At 36.7% G+C, this 18,317-nt stretch overlaps 2 protein-coding genes across 2 annotated transcripts in view; one reads left to right on the top strand and one right to left on the bottom strand.

Moving 5' to 3' along the window:
* col4a3 (collagen, type IV, alpha 3) overlaps positions 1–5,556 on the bottom strand; it is a 46,121-nt gene extending 40,565 nt beyond the window's left edge. The window contains exon 1 of the mRNA XM_048160453.1: positions 5,234–5,556. Within this exon, the coding sequence (XP_048016410.1) occupies positions 5,234–5,314 (81 nt within the window). The 5' untranslated portion in view covers positions 5,315–5,556. The remainder of the gene's footprint in view (positions 1–5,233) is intronic.
* A 39-nt stretch (positions 5,557–5,595) lies between these two features.
* col4a4 (collagen, type IV, alpha 4) overlaps positions 5,596–18,317 on the top strand; it is an 86,402-nt gene continuing 73,680 nt past the window's right edge. Inside the window, 4 exon segments of the mRNA XM_048160454.1 lie at positions 5,596–5,752; positions 7,000–7,084; positions 8,430–8,624; positions 9,082–9,127. Of these exon segments, the coding sequence (XP_048016411.1) occupies positions 8,581–8,624; positions 9,082–9,127 (90 nt within the window). The 5' untranslated portion in view covers positions 5,596–5,752; positions 7,000–7,084; positions 8,430–8,580.

The following is an 18,317-nucleotide window of genomic DNA, read 5'->3' as shown; positions in this document are numbered from 1 at the left end:
GAGACAAGACTAGCGATGAATGGGGAATATTCATAAATATCCTCCTAGTCTCACAGTCACTGAGATTATGTGTCAGTATGCAAATGATCTGGCACCAATCTGATACCTGTCTAAAATAATCACGCTAATGTTTGTCTGCTCACGAAAGGCCTGTGGTCATCATCCAAATGTCTTCTCGTATCAACAGAAAATTAGTCAAATTCACACGCAGACTGTAAGTAACACTACTGAGTATTAACATGCCCTTGGAATGACTGACAGTAATACAAAAACAATTACACTGAACACAACGCAATGAAACCCATCAGGAAAAGCTGTCAGAATACACAGCAGATGTAAAGACAGGTACAAATCATTGAATAAACTAAGTTGCATTTTTACATTTTATGAATTAAATACACTACCGATTAAAAATTTGGGGATTTTTTTAAAGAAATTGATACTTTTATTCATCAAGGATGTGCTAAACTGATCAAAAGTGACAGCAAAGACATTTATAATGTTACAATTTTAAATAAATGCTCTTCTTCTGCACTTTCTATTCATCAAAGAATCCTGAACAAGAAATGTATCATGATTTCCACTTAAATGCAGACGCTGTCTAACAGAAAGCAGAAAGCGGCTTGGTTTGCTTCATACATTGGACACACAGTTTTGCTGATGTGACGGCACCTTAAGAGTGATTTCTGAAGGATCATGTGACACTAGGAGCAGTGTTGGGGTAACGCATTAAAAGTAATGCAAGTTACATAATCAGATTACTTTTTTCAAGTAACTAGTAAAGTAACGGATTACTTTTAAATTTACAAAAAAACATCTGAGTTACTTTTTCAAATAAGTAACACAAGTTACTTTATTTTCCCATTTATTGACTGACAGCTCTCCTATCCCCATGTTGAGAGAAATCAGGAGTATCAGGTGTTGTGTGCGCTGTGTGAACATGATGCTTATTCTCGACTAGTTGTAGGCTAAATGTAAGCAGGCATTTACTCATTTACTTCTTTTCCTGCATCCTATTATTCTATTATTCCAGAATAGCAGCACAACTGAAAGATTTGTTTGTTTGAGCTGCACCCTCTGCTGTACAGGCATGAATTTGCATTTCCTTCAGCCTGAGGCTTATTCATTTCACTTTGGTGTGAAAGGGCTTTTACATTTGCCGAAAATATAACTTTTTTGTTGTTATAAAAACAAACAAACAGCCCAGCTCAGATGAAAAAAGTAACGCAACGCATTACTTTCCATGAAAAGTAACTAAGTAACGCAATTAGTTACTTTTTTAGGGAGTAACGCAATATTGTAATGCATTACTTTTTAAAGTAACTTTCCCCAACACTGATTAGGAATAATGATGCTGGAAATTCAGCTTTACAATCACAGGAATAAATTACATTTTAAAATATATTTAAATAGAAAACAGTTCTTTGAATTTGCAATAATATTTTACGATATTATCTACTTTTTTATTAAATAAATTCTGTCTTGGTGAGAGAATCATAAGAAATTTTTTTAAAAATTGTACCGATAACAAACTTTTGAATGGTAGTGTAGGCTTATATCTGATTGACATGTATAGTATCAATATAGGAGAGTCATTCCACTCTCTGACCTTTTTCAGTGTATTTTATCTATTGGGTCACCAAAATATATTTTTAAAAGCTTTTTGTATTAATTGAAATGTCCCCTTTAATAATGTTTAAAAACATGACATACATTTTATCTTTATATTACAAATTATTTTGTTTTTTTCAGTTGACACCACCTATTTTGTCATGTCCCTCAAGGCCGTCTGTGAAAATGTACTTGGGATATGAGTAATAAAATGAGAAAATATTCCATTCATTTTGCCATTCCCATAAATATGCATCTGTGCTTTTTTGTTGGTAATGTTTTTTTTCTAAGTAAATTCATGATTTTTCATTAAAATCACATCATGTAGGACATGTCCGTACCTCTCAACCCCGTTACACAAACCATTCTCCCCCTAAAAATAATGAACCGATACTTATGTGACATCATTAACAGGAAGTGACATCATAGAAGTCTTCTGAACAACATTGTGAGCAGACACAAGCGAGTTACCATCTTCTTTAATAATTATAACTAAATTATGTTGTGAAATTGTGTTTGTCAAGCTTAACGACTCAATCCCAGTACATCAATTAAAGATAGAAACTATTACGTGTGAAAATTATCTTTGTTAATTCAACATTATTCATGATTTCTTAATATCATGCATGCCATGTGCTCTCCATTTATTCACTAGATTTAGAGCAGTGGCCAATTTGGGCAAAAAAAAAAAAAAAATCACAACCGCGTCACACCTACATTTTTATTATTATTTTGTATTATTAGTTTATGAAAAAGTAATTTAAAGTTAGTTGAATTCATGTTCAGAGCAATCATAAGAATACTGATTTTAGTTCAAATTCTGAAGATAAAAATGATGAGGTTGCTGTCACAAAAAGTGTCTATTTCAGGCTTTAATATAGCAAAAGTGTGAGATTTCCTGTAACTTTTATATTTGCAGTTACTGAATTAGTGTGATGGACATCTGATTAATAGGAAAATGTTGACTTTATCACAAATACATTTTATAATAATATTCAGAGAGCTCCCATGGTGTCCATAACTTAAAATAATGACCAACAATAATATGGATTTGATGCCTGAGATGGGAAAATATGTTTTTCTGGAAGTTAAATATGTCATTAATGTTGTGGGGTGTTCAGAAAAGTAATACATTTTGGTAAAAAAGTCCAAATCGTACCGGTTTGGTGGAACGACTCAGAGACTTCTGATTGGTAGGTGGCTGTTAGATGATTTCTTACTCTCTAAAACTGTCTTTTGTGTTATTCATTTACCTAAATACAGCTTCCTGCTTCAAGTCTATAGAATGTCACCCGTTTTATTTTCCATCTCCACCAGCTAAAATTGTTTGGAAAAGTGATAAACTAATTCCAGATCAACAGCATCTTCCCAATATCCATCGAACACACACATCACAAGCACTCAGACTTCCTGCAGCTTGGAATGGCTGAGCTCAGACAGGCCTTCTGATTGGTCAAACATGCAGAAAGATAAACGTGTCGGGGTCTGTACTGCATCTGTAAATCCCTCGGTGGGCAACGATGGGTCCTACTGGCTTTAAATGAATAGAGGGACTCTGAATCAACAGGCAGGCTGGACAATGAGCTGAATCCAGGGACTAAAAACACACAGGTCACAGTCGGGATATAGGATTAAGTTTTAGCAGTGGAGAAGAGATGAGAGGAGAGAAGCTTCTTGTGTTTCCCTCTGCTCTTCTTTCTCTCATCCATGATATGTTCACCCTCAGGGCTGATGCTGAGGTTATTGACTTCATAACATTCCTGGCATTTCCCAGTTTATTCTCGCATTTCCACCCAGCCACAAAAAAAAAAACCATCTTGAACTTTCTCTGTATTACTTTGAACACAAACATGTTGCTCTCTGCAGCTGGAATCATGTTTTGACAAACTCTCTCTTGCGAGACAACGTAATTGACACAACATGGAAATCCCGAATCATGTGGCCTAAATCTCAAGCAAAACAAACAGTACAAATAACAGACTTAACCAAAAGCTGTCACTTTTACGAAATGAATATAATCTAAATGTGATGTTTACTCGTCAAATGTGGCGTTAGTTGTGTTGGTAAGTGTTTGTGTGTACATCAGAGATGGAAAGAGACAGGCAGAGGCCGTGAGAGAGAGAAAGAGAGAGAGAGACAGAGGAGTATGTGAGACCTGGGTCTGGATAAGGGCAGCAAAGACAAGACAGAGCCTGCATAAACAGATGTCTGTCTCTGATAACGACACAGAGATGGTTCACATAGAGTCAAACTGACCCCACACTTGTTCTCATACACAAAAACACACAAATCTGCCAAACATCCCAGCACAACAACATCACTCATGTAACTGCATTTGACACATGCTCTAGGACAGAGGTTTTCAAACTGGGCTCCGGGGACCACCAGGGGGCCACAAGGGAGAGCTAAGGAGTCCGTGGAAAAGTCTTCACCAAGGGCCTTGCACCAAGATGAACATATTTGGGGTCCATGGCATCTAAAAGACTGAAAACCCCTGCTCTAGGACCAGAAGAGAAATGTTCAAGCTGATTTGACATTGTATTCAACAGATCTTTTTGCAGTGTTACTAAAATAGTAACACTGCAAAATAAATAATGTGGAAAAACTGACTCGGGAACCCATTATTTGTTTGTAGTATAATTGCTGAGAAATACCCTTACAAAAAAGTACTGTGCCAGTACCACGGTGCCATAATGGAATCAGACTGCAACATTGATAAAGGCCTACTGGCTGCACTCTCTCTCTCTCTCAGGGCTAAAGTTTGAGCAGCATCTGACCAAAGATGAGGTAACTAGTCTCGGGAAAACATTCCTCAGAATTGAAGCCCATTGACAGCATATTATCACATAACACCGGACAGAAGCTCAAGTTGATCTATGAAGTTTGATTGATTGGAGCTTTGACGTCACAATTGAGCGCCCCTGCTGGAGTCAAAAGGTACCTGTAGTCTAATAATTTCAAGTGCAGTGCTCGTATTCATTTCAAATGGAGGGCATTTCTGCTAAAGGCACAGTCTGTTGGTCTCGCCTAACGTACCTGAATTGTCTTTTAACTCCAGTTCACATAAAAGGCATTTCTAAACAAAGCGTTTATCATATAATTGCGATAAATGTGTAAGAAAACGAAAAACAATAACAATACTTATGTTTTGTCGATGTACCGTCAGATATGAATAGCAACCGCTGATCTATATGAAATGAAAAATCACATAATTATATATTAAATCATTTATATCAGTGATAACAACAGAAAGCTCTCGGGCAGCCTACTGTTGCTATGGTTACCATTCCACCTAAAGGCAACTAACTACTTCTGCAGGTACTAAATTGTTGTTTGAAAGACTCCCACATAATTCTCACCATGGATAAAAGCACATGTTTTCCATATTATGTTTGATATTAGTTCTTTTCAGTGCTCTAACACATATCTGTTATATGTCATAAACTATTCAATAACATCTGCAGCTAGTTGAGTTATGAATGAAATCATTCAGCCCTCTCTCCACATACGTTAAGTTACTTCTTCTTCTAAAATGATTCATACTTCAACTGTATGTTGGAGAAAAATTAAGAGTGTAAATATTTTTAGTAGACACAATCATTTAGGCTACTTATAAACTCACCCCTTTAGTTTGTGCCGGTGTAAGAAGTCCCAGCAACATCATTCCGAAAAGTGTCGCTCGAAATATGAAGCAAGAATCCATTTTCTCACAGATAACGAACCCGCGCACAATTCCCACAGGTCCAGTACTCAGCAATTTCAGGATCACACGTTATTCAGGAGTCCAGAAGCGAACCAAGATCTCCAAATCTACCACCTGCAGAACTGAGACCATCTCGGAAATAAAGCTGAAACGTGTACTTAAGAAACTGATTCAAACTTTGTGGACTGTGGATGAATCCTGAAGAATATCAAATCAGCGGGAGTTTAACGGGGAAGTGTTTGACGTATCCCACAGTTCATGCGTGTTGTAGTTGGGATAGGTAGAAATTACGTCACGAGCGCTTCCCCGCAGCGGGCTCCCGTGTTCAGACTCTTTTGCGCGTTTCTGATAAAGTTTCCGTCGTGCACCTTCTCTATATGGTATTGTATTTTACGAGTTAATGTAAAGCCACGGCGGTACAGGACACTACGGGAGCAGGTGAGGATTTTGACTTCGTTTTTGTTTACTTGGTGTAATTGGGTGCTTGGGTCAAGGTCTTGCACTTGTGAATGTCGCGTATTTGTTTCCTTTTTAGAAAATAAACCAAGTCTCAAACCAAGGAGACTTATAGCTTATTGTCAGTGGCATGTAATACAATGAATTTTAGCCATTCAAAATGAACTGAGGTGACAGAAGTTGTCCGTCTGTGGGTGAAATTATGGAGGATTTACTGGACAAAAGAGTTTGAAGTAATATAAAGCATAGTTTGTGATGTGGCTAATGAATGTTAAATGGCAGAACTGAATCAGCAGATTCTCTTGTTTTATTTGATATATAACATCCACACAAGATTGTCATCTCCATTTAAAAAAAAAAAACCTTGGCTACTTTTCACTGTACCTCCACTATGGGACAGTGCATAGACCATATATGCTACAATTGTGACAAACACAAACATTATAGTTTGTATATTGTAAGTTGTATTTCTATATCTGTTTCCTACTTTATTTGCTATTATGCATTAGGCTAAGATCAATTTCCTATATGTTTACCATTTTGAATTGAAATGTTTCAGTGAAATGTGAGTGAAGTTAAATGGCATAATAATTATTTTGAACAAGTACATTTAAGAACCACAATAAATTTAGCCACAAAATTCCAGTTTCCATTTGTAGTCTGGTAGTGAGGTATACAGCAACGTGACATTAATTTACACAGTTTTTATGGTTTTCAAAATCAATTTAATTCATAGCCGACAAATATGAAAATATTATAGGCTACCCACCATTACGATACTATAACATTGATTATCAAATCAGGTCAGAAAGTGTTATGAGAAATGCTATGGCTTGGATGTGAAACTGATGTCTGGTAAATTCAGCCATGATGGTTTTAATGTCATAGATTGGCCTGGATATGCATCGACCTCTCATGCTGTCTAGTTTGATGTGGCCATTGTCAGTGTCAGTGAGTTCGCTTTAAAATATCTGTCAGTCTTGACTTGTGTGTCAAAGAAAAGAAGCCATCCGGAAAGATCAACTTTGTCCCAGTTGCATCTATTGTATTGATTTAGCCTGTCCCCCCACTTCTCACACCACCACCTCTGCCATATTGTCTACCATTGGGAATGTTATTGAAGAAGAATCTGCCTTTACCCAATTGTCAATTCCAGCACTTACTTATTGTTTATCCATATATTTCTACAGTGATTTACCCATCCATCCATCTCTTATTTTTTCCCTCAGGTGGATGAGTTGTCCGTCAGGACGTCAGGAGTCATAGCTACATCACTGACCACACCAATCTGAGGCAGTGGAGAAAGATCAACAGGTAGCACACTCGAGACAGGTCTTAAAGGATTAATCCACTTTCAAATAAAATTTTCCTGATAATTTACTCACCCCCATGTCATCCAAGATGTTCATGTCTTTCTTTCAACAGTCGAAAAGAAATTAAGGTTTTTGAGGAAAACATTCCAGGATTATTCTCCTTATAGTGGACTTCAATGGGCACCAAACGGTTGAAGGTCAAAATTACAGTTTCAGTGCAGCTTCAAAGGGCTTTAAACGATACCAGACGAGGAATAAGGGTCTTATCTAGCGAAACTTATCTAACGGTCATTTTCGAAAAAAATACAACTGTACATGCTTTATAAACACAAAATATCGCCTTGCATTCTTCAAAACGCTTAACCTGTATGTCCTACGCCTTTCCTATAGTTATATATTTTTTTTTTTTTCAAAAATGACAGATCGTTTCGCTAGATAAGACCCTTATTCCTCGTCTGGTATCATTTAAAGCCCTTTGAAGCTGCACTGAAACTGTAATTTTGACCTTCAACCGTCTGGAGGCCATTGAAGTCCACTATAAGGAGAATAATCCTGGAATGTTTTCATCAAAAACCTTAATTTCTTTTCAACTGAAGAAAGAAAGACATGAACATCTTGGATGACATGGGGGTGAGTAAATTATCAGGAAAATTTTATTTAAAAGTGGACTAATCCTTTAAGACTGTTTTTTGAAGGTCTTGTTCTTATCTTGGTCTCAAGGACTCCCAAGGACTCGGGATTTTGTTTCAAGACCAGTCAAGACCACAACTTCAGGGATATCGCTAAATTGCTGTTGCATTGTTTGATTTCTTTGTTAACATCATTAATTTGATTGGATGTAAAACTTCCTGCTTCAAAATCAATCAATAACTTATTTCTAATTTCATTTATTTTGTGACTGTTGTGCCGGGTCAGAAATCCACAAGGGATTGTGTCAAAAATGCACATAAAATTCAAGATATTGCACAAAAATACTGGTATAAGATCTATAAGATAATATTTATATTATAACTTATGATATAATTAGCAATTAAGCAATATCACAAGAAAGAGGGCTGTTTTCACAAATATGAGCACAATTGCAAACTTGATATTGATTTTTTTTTCTTACAAATGTTCAATAAACATTTTTTTTTTTTTTTAAACATTAATCTCAGCATTATTTAAGCATTTTAATTGTACCAATTCAGATGCAACTTCTGTTCCATCTCTGCAGTTTAAAGATGAACTTTGTTGTTAGTGATTTCAATTGATTCGTAACAGCTCTATATAGCGTCTTATTATTCTAATTGTAAATATTGATTAAAAATAAGACATTTCTCAGGCAGTAAATGTGGATCTTTCAGATGAATTTGAGGAGTGCTAGTCTGGTCTTGGTCTCGACTTGCCTTGGTCTTGATCTTGTCTTGGTCTCGACACACACGTGTCTTCACCTTGACTCCGTCTCGGATTACGTGGTCTTTGCTACAACAGCACATGCCCTGAGTAGCGGCTGAGATGACACGCCCCCACCGGATCGCCTCGACACGCCTCCTTTTCTGGTAAGAGTCCACATTATCATCATTGTTTTTGAATGTGTTATGACATTTATTATAATTATTACTAATTGCATTTAGATCAAACGGATCATAATCAGGCGGTTAGATACCTATATTTATTGATAATAATAAGAAATGTTTCTTGAGCACAAAAACAGCATATTAGAATGATTTCTGAAGGATCATGTGACACTGAAGACTGGAGTATTGATGCTGAAAATTCAGCTTTGCTATCACAGAAATAAATTACACTTAAATAGAAAAAATAATATTTACCAATATTACTATTTTACTATATTTTGATTAAAAAAAAATGCAGACTTGATGAGCATAAGAGACTTCTTCCAAAAACACACAAAAATAATCTTACCGACCACAAACGTTTTATATGTGCTTTAAAGAGCCACCTAACTTCTTTACTTATGTCTTAATCTAATTTTTTGTTTTGTTTTTTTCCCAGCACAAAGCTTTTATTGGCACTTATGACGATACACACAGCTTTGGGGGTGAGTTGTTTTTGCATTAAATTTAAAAGTTGTTTTAATGGTTTCAAAATGGTAAGATGATGCTGGCTGAGTCAAATGGCAATAAATGTTTCTTTGCCTGTGAAATCCAGGTGAACATGGTAAAAGCTGTGTTTGTATGTGCTGCATATTTTATGCATATTTAGAGTATTAGAGTCATTAGCTTAGCAACATGTTAAAGGGGTAGTTCACAGAAAAAATAAAATTGTCAACATTAAAACCCTCATGTCATTCCAAACCAGTATGACTTTCTTCTGCAGAAAATAAAAAGAACGTATTTTGAGAAATGAGTCATGAAATGAAAGAGTTTTTTTTTCAATGTAACTTTAAAGGGATAGTGGAAATGAAAATTCTGTTATCATTTACTCGCCCTGAAGCTGTTCCAAACCTGTATGTGTTTCTTCAGCTGAACACAAAAGAAGATAATGTCAATGGGGCCCATCAACTGTTTGGTTACAAATACTCTTCAAAATATCTTCTTTTGCGTTCAGCAGAAGAAAGTATGTCAGATACGTTGAGGATCAAGAACATGAGGATCAGTAAATGATGATAAAATGTTCATTTTTGGGTGAACTATCCCTGTAATGTTAATCTCTGTTGAAATCGAAAGTGCATTTGAGTTGCTGCTGTATGTAGAGCATATGATGTCCTTTTATGGTTAGGATGCTGTCTTAGGGTGTTCTCACGTCAGTGATATTTCAGCAAAATTTCTCAGACAAAAAAGGTCCATTGTCAATTAGGGCTGGAACAATACATCGATGCATTCGCAAATCGAGAAATGATTCTGGATCGATTCTGATATTTTCCGTATCTATCGCAATTCTCTCTCGAATCGATTCTGAGCTTAGTTTTCAACAGAAGATGGCACTGCGTGCTTTAGAAACAGCCGTATGCTTCCTTCCAATTCCTTACGTGCACCACTTAAACCTTATATAAAATAATCATTAATAAAGTTTGATAAGGTTGAAGCGATTTACAAGGGTGTTTGCAGTTGGCTGTTTACATTAATCTCACATCATAAAAGCATTCTGAGGTGCAAATATATTGTCAGACTCAGCCGAATGCACGAGCGGTCTTCTTCATGAGCATTTGAGCATGCGGTTAAAATATAGCCTAGAGCGCCATCTACTGTTAAAATCTAAGCTCAGAAATAATCCGCGAATCATGATGCATCAACAATATTGTCCCAGCATTTGTCAATGGTGCAATGGTGTAATGTCCCTCTCAGACATGATCTTGCTTGCAAAATCCTTGTAAGTAGCTTATTTAATAAGTGGGACAATTTCGCAGTGGGGACTTGTATCACCCTGAAAAGGAGTCTTTTACATACTGCATCTACTGACTGTACCCTATTCTTAGCCTTACAGCACCCTCCTTTTGATAACTCTGCGCTTCCCAGTTTGGGAACCACTGGTGTAGCGACATATGAAGAACTTCTCACACAGAAGTGACTTTCAAACCAAGCAGCTTTCTGTTGGTCAATGCGACAAATTTGCATGACCAACTAGAACATTTTTTCATCTCATGTGAAACTCCCGAACTTGTGGGTTTCTATTGAAATACGGAGCCCCTGAGGGGATGTGGTGATGTAAAAATTATATTTCAATATAATCGCTCACAAAACTTTTTCATCCTCTCACAAAACATTTGCATTCTTCAGAGAAACTTAAAGGATCAGTTCACTTCAGAATTTAAATTTTCTGATAATTGATTCACCCTCATGTCATTTAAGATTTTAGATTAAGTCTTTCTCTTTTCAGTTGAAAAGAAATTAAAGGTGCCGTAGAACGTCTTTTTAAAAGATGTAATATAAGTCTGAGGTGTCTCCTGAATGTGTCTGTGAGGTTTCAGCTCAAAATACCCCATAGATTTGTTTTTATTAATTTTTTTAACTGCCTATTTTGGGGCATCATTAAATATGTGCCGATTCAGGCTGCGCGGCCCCTTTAAATCTCGTGCTCCCTGCCCCCAAGCTCGCGACTGCCTTAAACAGCATAAACAAAGTTCACACAGCTAATATAACCCTCAAAATGGATCTTTACAAAGTGTTCGTCATGCAGCATCTCTAATCGCGCAAGTACAGGGTTTATTTGGATGTTTACATTTGATTCTGAATGAGTTTGAGGCTATGCTCTGTGGCTAAAGCTAACATTACACACTGTTGGAGAGATTTATAAAGAATGAAGTTGTGTTTATGCATTATACAGACTGCAAGTGTTTAAAAATGAAAATAACGACAGTCTTGTCTCCGTGAATACAGTAATAAACAATGGTAACTTTAACCACATTTAACAGTACATTAGCAACATGCTAATGAAACATTTAGAAAGACAATTTACAAATATCACTAAAAATATCATGATATCATGGATCATGTCAGTTATTATTGCTCTATCTGCCATTTTTCGCTGTTGTTCTTGCTTGCTTACCTAGTTTGTTGATTCAGCTATCCACATCCAGACGTTCTGCCCTTGTCTAATGCCTTTCATAATGATAATGTTGGGAACGTGGGCTGGCATATGCAAATATTGGGGGCGTACACCCCGACTGTTACGTAACAGTCGGTGTTATGTTGAGATTCGCCTGTTTTCTGGAGGTCTTTTAAACAAATGAGATTTATATAAGAAGGAGGAAACAATGGAGTTTGAGACTCACTGTATGTCATTTCCATGTACTGAAAGGTGCCCTAGAATTAAAAATTGAATTTACCTTGGCATAGTTAAATAACAAGAGTTCATGGAAATGACATACAGTGAGTCTCAAACACCATTGTTTCCTCCTTCTTATATAAATCTCATTTGTTTAAAAGACCTCCGAAGAACAGGCGAATCTCAACATAACACCGACTGTTACGTAACAGTCGGATCATTAATATGTACGCCCCCAATATTTGCATATGCCAGCTCATGTTCAAGGCATTAGACAAGGGCAGGACGTCTGGATGTGCACAGCTGTATCATCAGACTAGGTAAGCAAGCAAGGACAATAGCGAAAAATGGCAGATAGAGCAATAATAACTGACATGATCCATGATATCATGATATTTTTAGTGATATTTGTAAATTGTCTTTCTAAATGTTTCGTTAGCATGTTGCTAATGTACTGTTAAATGTGGTTAAAGTTACCATTGTTTATTACTGTATTCATGGAGACAAGACTGTCGTTATTTTCATTATTAAACACTTGCAGTCTGTATAATTCATAAACACAACTTCATTCTTTATAAATCTCTCCAACAGTGTGTAATGTTAGCTTTAGCCATGGAGCATAGCCTCAAACTCATTCAGAATCAATGTAAACATCAAAATAAACACTGTACTTACACGATTAGACATGCTGCATGACGAACACTTTGTAAAGATCCATTTTGAGGGTTATATTAGCTGTGTAAACTTTGTTTATGCTGTTTAAGGCAGTCGCGAGCTTGGGGGCAGGGAGCACAAGATTTAAAGGGGCTGCGCAGCCTGAATCAGCGCATATTTAATGATGCCCCAAAATAGGCAGTTAAAAAAATGAATTAAAAAAATCTATGGGGTATTTTGAGCTGAAACTTCACAGACACATTCAGGGGACACCTTAGACTTATATTACATCTTTTAAAAAGACGTTCTACGGCACCTTTAATTTCTTTTCAACTGAAAAGAGAAAGACATAAAATATTGAATGACATGGGGGTGAATCAATTATCAGAAAATTTAAATTCTGAAGTGAACTGATCCTTTAAGTTTCTCTGAAGAACGCAAATGTTTTGTGAGAGAATGCAAAAGTTTTGTGAGCGATTATATTGAAATATAATTTTTACATCACCACATCCCCTCAGGGGCTCCGTATTTCAATAGAAACCCACAAGTTCGGGAGTTTCACATGAGATCAAAAAATGTTGTAGTTGGTCATGCAAATTTGTCGCATTGACCAACAGAAAGCTGCTTGGTTTGAAAGTCACTTCTGTGTGAGCAGTTTTTCATAATCTAGGGCACCTTTAAGGTTTTTGAGGAAAACATTCCAGGATTTTTCTCCATATAGTGGACTTCACTGGGGTACAGCGGGTTGAAGGTCCAAATTGCAATTTCAGTGCAGCTTCGAAGGGCTCTACACAATCCAAGCCATGGAATAAGGGTCTTGTTTAATGAAAAGATCATTCATTTTCTAAAAAAAAAAAAAAAAAAAGATATACTTTTTAACCACAAATGCTCGTCTTGCACTAGCTCTGCGATGCGGCACACATTACGTAATCATGTTGGAAAGGCCACGCGTGATGTAGGCGGAAGTACCGCGAAAATGAAAATGACCGATTGTTTCGCTTGATAAGACCCTTATTCCTCGGCTGGGATCATGTAGAGCCCTTTGAAGCTGCACTGGACTGCAATTTGGACCTTCAACCCATTGTACCCTGGTGAAGTCGACTATATAAAGAAAAATCCTGGATTTTTTTCCTCAAAAACCTTAATTTCTTTTCGACTGAAGAAAAAAAGACATAAACATCTTGGATCACATGGGGGAGAGTAAATTATCAGGAAATTTTAATTCTGAAGTGAACTAATCCTTTAAGGGACTCTGTATTAAAATGACTGGATTTCGCCTGCAACAGTTCGCCAAGCAATGGTAAATGTGACCGGACATTAAGAAAGCAGCTACTTGTGTATTGACAGTGAAAGAAGATTTGGTCTAATGTCTGGTGTGACCAATCTTTAGCTTGATGGTGAGATTGAGGTATTGATGAAGTGGTGCTGTATGAGTGTTTCAACGAGCTTTGTTAAAACTGAGATCTTAACTTGAGAACCAATATTTTGTTTTACATTCACTCATCTTTTGATTTCAATGGCATGGAGCAGCCTTTGAAGTAAAGTGTCACATGATCCAAAGGGGTTATGATGGCATAAGGGATCCAGAAATCTCTGGAAAAGGGTTACAGATGTCTTTCATCACCAACCGCGCATGAGAAAAAGATTGTCGCGGGTAAACAGTGTTTTTGATCGATAGATCACTGGATTCACTTGGAGTGAGTAAACAGGAATCAATTCTGTTATGTAGGTTATTGACAAATGTGTGCTGCCTCATCTGCCCATAAGGCCTCCTTTCAGGCATCATCTCTGTGGCTAGAATCCAAAGGCACAGATGGATACAGAACATTACTTATGAGGGCAGATGGATGGAGATTGCCTTCATACCTTCACTAGCACTGAACAGAGGAAGAATGAAGAGGGATGGAGAGCCAGAAAGAGAGATAGTGCGGTATGATCACTTAGATAAGAAAAACATCGTCTACATCGATGCCCATCCCTGCTTTTACGTAAGAAGAGAGGAATGCAGACATATTTCTAATGTAAACAACCAAATGGGTTGAATGGGTTGACAGAAAACTCTGTCATCATTTATTCACTTTTTGTTCCAAATATACCTGTATATGATTGCCTTTCCTCAATGGGAGACAAAGGAGATGTTTCAAATGGTTGCTTTTTGCATGCAATTGCAATAGATACTGAAGTATTTGAAACGTCAAAAAGGATGTGAAATCACCATTGCAAAAGTGACATGTTCACTAAAGTCACACAACAGCTTTTTGTGAAGAACTTTCCAAATTTAATTCACTATTCACTAATCTATTCCTCGAGACCTGATCATTGAGTGAGCGTGAGAACTGGACCATTCAGATTAGTGAACGAATCATTCAGGGCTGCGTTTCTCAAAAGCACTGTGAGCTAAGATTATCGTACAGATTATTGGTGGCAGTGGTTCTACAATCTACTTAGGCTTACGATGCTTTTGGGAAATGCAGCCCTAATCAGTATAAATGATACTTAAAAAATAAAAGATTCACTGAAAAGATCTGACTCAAAAGAACTATTGATTCTTGAATTAGACATCACAACTTCCCAGATGAACTCTCATGTCAAGGAGGTGTCAAGGAGAGCTAATGTCATGTTTTTTCAATGAATGATGACCTAAATTCAGTCTTTTCCTCACACAAAGCTAACAAATGTATTCAGAAGACTTGTTGAAGAATATAAAGTTGCGTGGTCCACTTTCATTTTACAGAAAAAAGCTGCCAGGCTATTCACCTTTTGTGTTCTGTTGAAGAGAGAAACCCATACAGATTTGGAACACCACAAGGGAGAGTAAATAATGACAGAATTAGATTTTTAAGTTTAAAGAATAGGGGAAAGTAAGAGTGTTGTATTGATGGCACGCTGTGGTTCCTGCATATATATAAGTCATTTTGCCCAAGGCATTCTGTCTGATTTTGTGTGAAGGGGGTCAGGGGTAAGGTTGTAAACCTGAAAAAATGACCAGGTGTCACAAAGCAGGTGCTGCCTTGTGTGCACACACACACACACACACACACACACACTAGTGAAAAGGTATCAGAAATGCATACCCGCATGTACAAATCCTGTTGCTCATTAAGATGAATGACATGCGTAAATTTTCTGTCTCACTGCAGGAAGGAGCGACTTCCAACCTGACTATTTAGAGTACCAGATATGGTTTATGTTTCACATGATCTTTCAAACCTAAAGGCTTAAAATGCATGAAAATTAGTTTCATAAATAAAAATGTTTGACAGATTCTGATTTTTTGGCCTTTAGACAAGTAGTTTTCAGTCCTAGTCCTGGGGACCCACTGTCCTGCATATTTTGTTGGTCTCCATTATTTAATACACCTGTTTCAGATTATCAGCTTGTAGGGTAGGAGGCTTTATGAATGGAACAGAGTGTGTCAGATAAGAGAGACAAAATGTGCATGATCAGGATTAAAAACCACTGCTCTAGACCAAAGGTTTTCATTCTCTGGCCTTAACGGAGAATCAGAATCAGAGTCAACTTCCCTGTAGATCAGGGGTGCCCAATCCTGTTCCTGGAGATCTACCTTGCTGCAAAGTTCAGCTTCAACCCTGATCAAACACACCTGAACCAGCTAATTAAGATTCAGAACACTTGATAATTACAGACAGGTATGTTTGATCAGGGTTGGATATGTTGGTAGGTACTATAGGTAGATCTCCACACACAGGATTGGGCTCCCCTGCTGTAGAGTTTAGCTCCAACCTTGATCAACCTCACCTGCCAGTAACTTTTTTTAGTAATCCTGAAGACCTTGATTAGCTTGTTCAGGTGTGTTTCAATAGTGTTGGAGCTAAACTCTGCAGGAAAGTGGATCTCAAGGGCCAGAGTTGAGAACCCTTGCTGAATACAGAGTAGGGAAGAAGTTTAGAGAGAGAGATCTGGATAGAGAGTAAGTAAGAGAGCGTTATCTGTTGCTCTCTCTCTGATTGGCTGTCTGGTCAACATCCTGTCAGAGGTGCAGAGTGAAGCGGGCCTACAGGTAGGGAAAGAGCAGATAGATGGGGGAAAGATACAGAGCAAGATTTTAACACATCCAAATGTCCCAATACTATAAGTTATTGTAAATCGGTAATCGCTACAGCCTTAGTTACATACTGTAACTGAACTCTTGTTCAAATAAAGCAAGCAAGAAAGAAATAGGAAGGAGTCTAAGAATTGTTTTTCAAATGTGTGATATCCAGACCTTGAAAAGTCATGCATTTGGGAAATGAAAATACAAATGAATATTTCTGCAGTGTGTATTTTCATATTTGTAGCTTTGCTTTGCTCTAAAATATACTAGTTCAAACGTTTTGGGCAGGTAAGAATTGTTAATGTTTTTGAAAGAAGGCCTCACCAAGGCCACATTTATTTTTTGATAAATAACATAACAGTTACAGTATATTATTACTAAATATCAATTATTAAATATTATTACAATTTGAAACGACTTGTAATACATTTTAAAATGTAATTTATTCCTGTGATCAAAGCTGAATTTTCTTCAGTGTCACATGATCCTTCAGAAATCATTCTGAAATGATGATTTGCTGCTCAGTTTTTTCTTATCAGTGTTGAAAATAGTTGTGCTGCTTAATATTTTTGTGGAAACCAAGTTCAAAGGAAAGTGTTTCATTTATTTGAAAAAAAGAATTTGAAGGTTTTTTTTTTTTTTTTTTTTTTTGCTGATGATGCTTTTTGTAAGTGCTTGTGTAGCCCTTGAGTGGTTTTGGAAAGTGGCTCTAATGTGGCTTTTCATTTACATAGAACCGTAAGGTTACTTAATTTTAACGATGTTGTTTTGCTGCCTTTTTAAAAAAAAAAAAAAAAAAGACTTTTTTTTTTTAACTGGCATTGATATATCTTGAGCTATGGTTCTTATTAAAAACATCAGTTAATCATCTGAAACTGGTTTTAGCACGCAGGCTAATCCATATTGTAAGTGTCTTCAGTTGGTTACAAATTAGTCCTAAGTTTGCAGATATTTTATTAATCTCTACTGTGTAATGCCATGCCAACACCTAACATCCCTTTGATGTTTAAGATCAAGATTATCCCTTAAGACAAAACCAAACTCAACATCAAGTAGAAATAAACCAGAGTCGGGTGTAACTCACTCTCATATAACTTAAGATTGCAGTGGGATAATGCACAGTACAGGTAACATGAGGGAAAGAGGGATGGAAAAAGAGGGAGCAAGACAGCAGAAGTGAGGGAATAGGGGAAGCGTGTCTCGCGGTCATGCAGCAACCATCATAACCTAACTCTCTAATCGCGTATATTTGACTTGGAGCGAAGCGTTCGGTTATGCTCATCACCATCTCAAACCCTGAGTTGATGTCATAAACCAGCACCTAAAACCATTACCTCTTGTGTAGGTCACAGCCCCTATTATGTGTGCGTTGCATACATATGTATGTACACTGCCTTTCAAAAGTTTAGGATCGGAAAGATTTGTAATGTTTTTAAAAGAAGTGTCTTATACTCACCAAGGCTGCATTTGTTTGATTTAAAAAATAATAATAATAATAGTAATGCTGGGAAATATTATTGCAATTTAAAATAACTGTTTAAACTAGCATTTTAAAAAGTAATTTATTCCTGTGATGCAAAGTTCTTTTGAACTTTCTATTCATCAAAGAATCATGAGAAAAATTTTACACAACTGTTTGCAACATTGATAATAATAATACATGTTTCTTGAACAGTTTGGTGTTTAACTTAAGCATTCTGATTTGTGAAACCTTTCACAGTGAATTTTGGGTCACTTAAAGGTGCCCTAGAATGTTCTTTCACAAGATGTAATATAAGTCTAAGGTGTCCCCTGAATGTGTCTGTGAAGTTTCAGC

The sequence above is a fragment of the Megalobrama amblycephala genome, linkage group LG16 (assembly GCF_018812025.1).
Source record: "Megalobrama amblycephala isolate DHTTF-2021 linkage group LG16, ASM1881202v1, whole genome shotgun sequence".
NCBI lineage: Eukaryota > Metazoa > Chordata > Actinopteri > Cypriniformes > Xenocyprididae > Megalobrama > Megalobrama amblycephala.
Note: the sequence above shows the minus strand (reverse complement) of the source record. Positions and strands in the feature narration are given on the sequence as shown.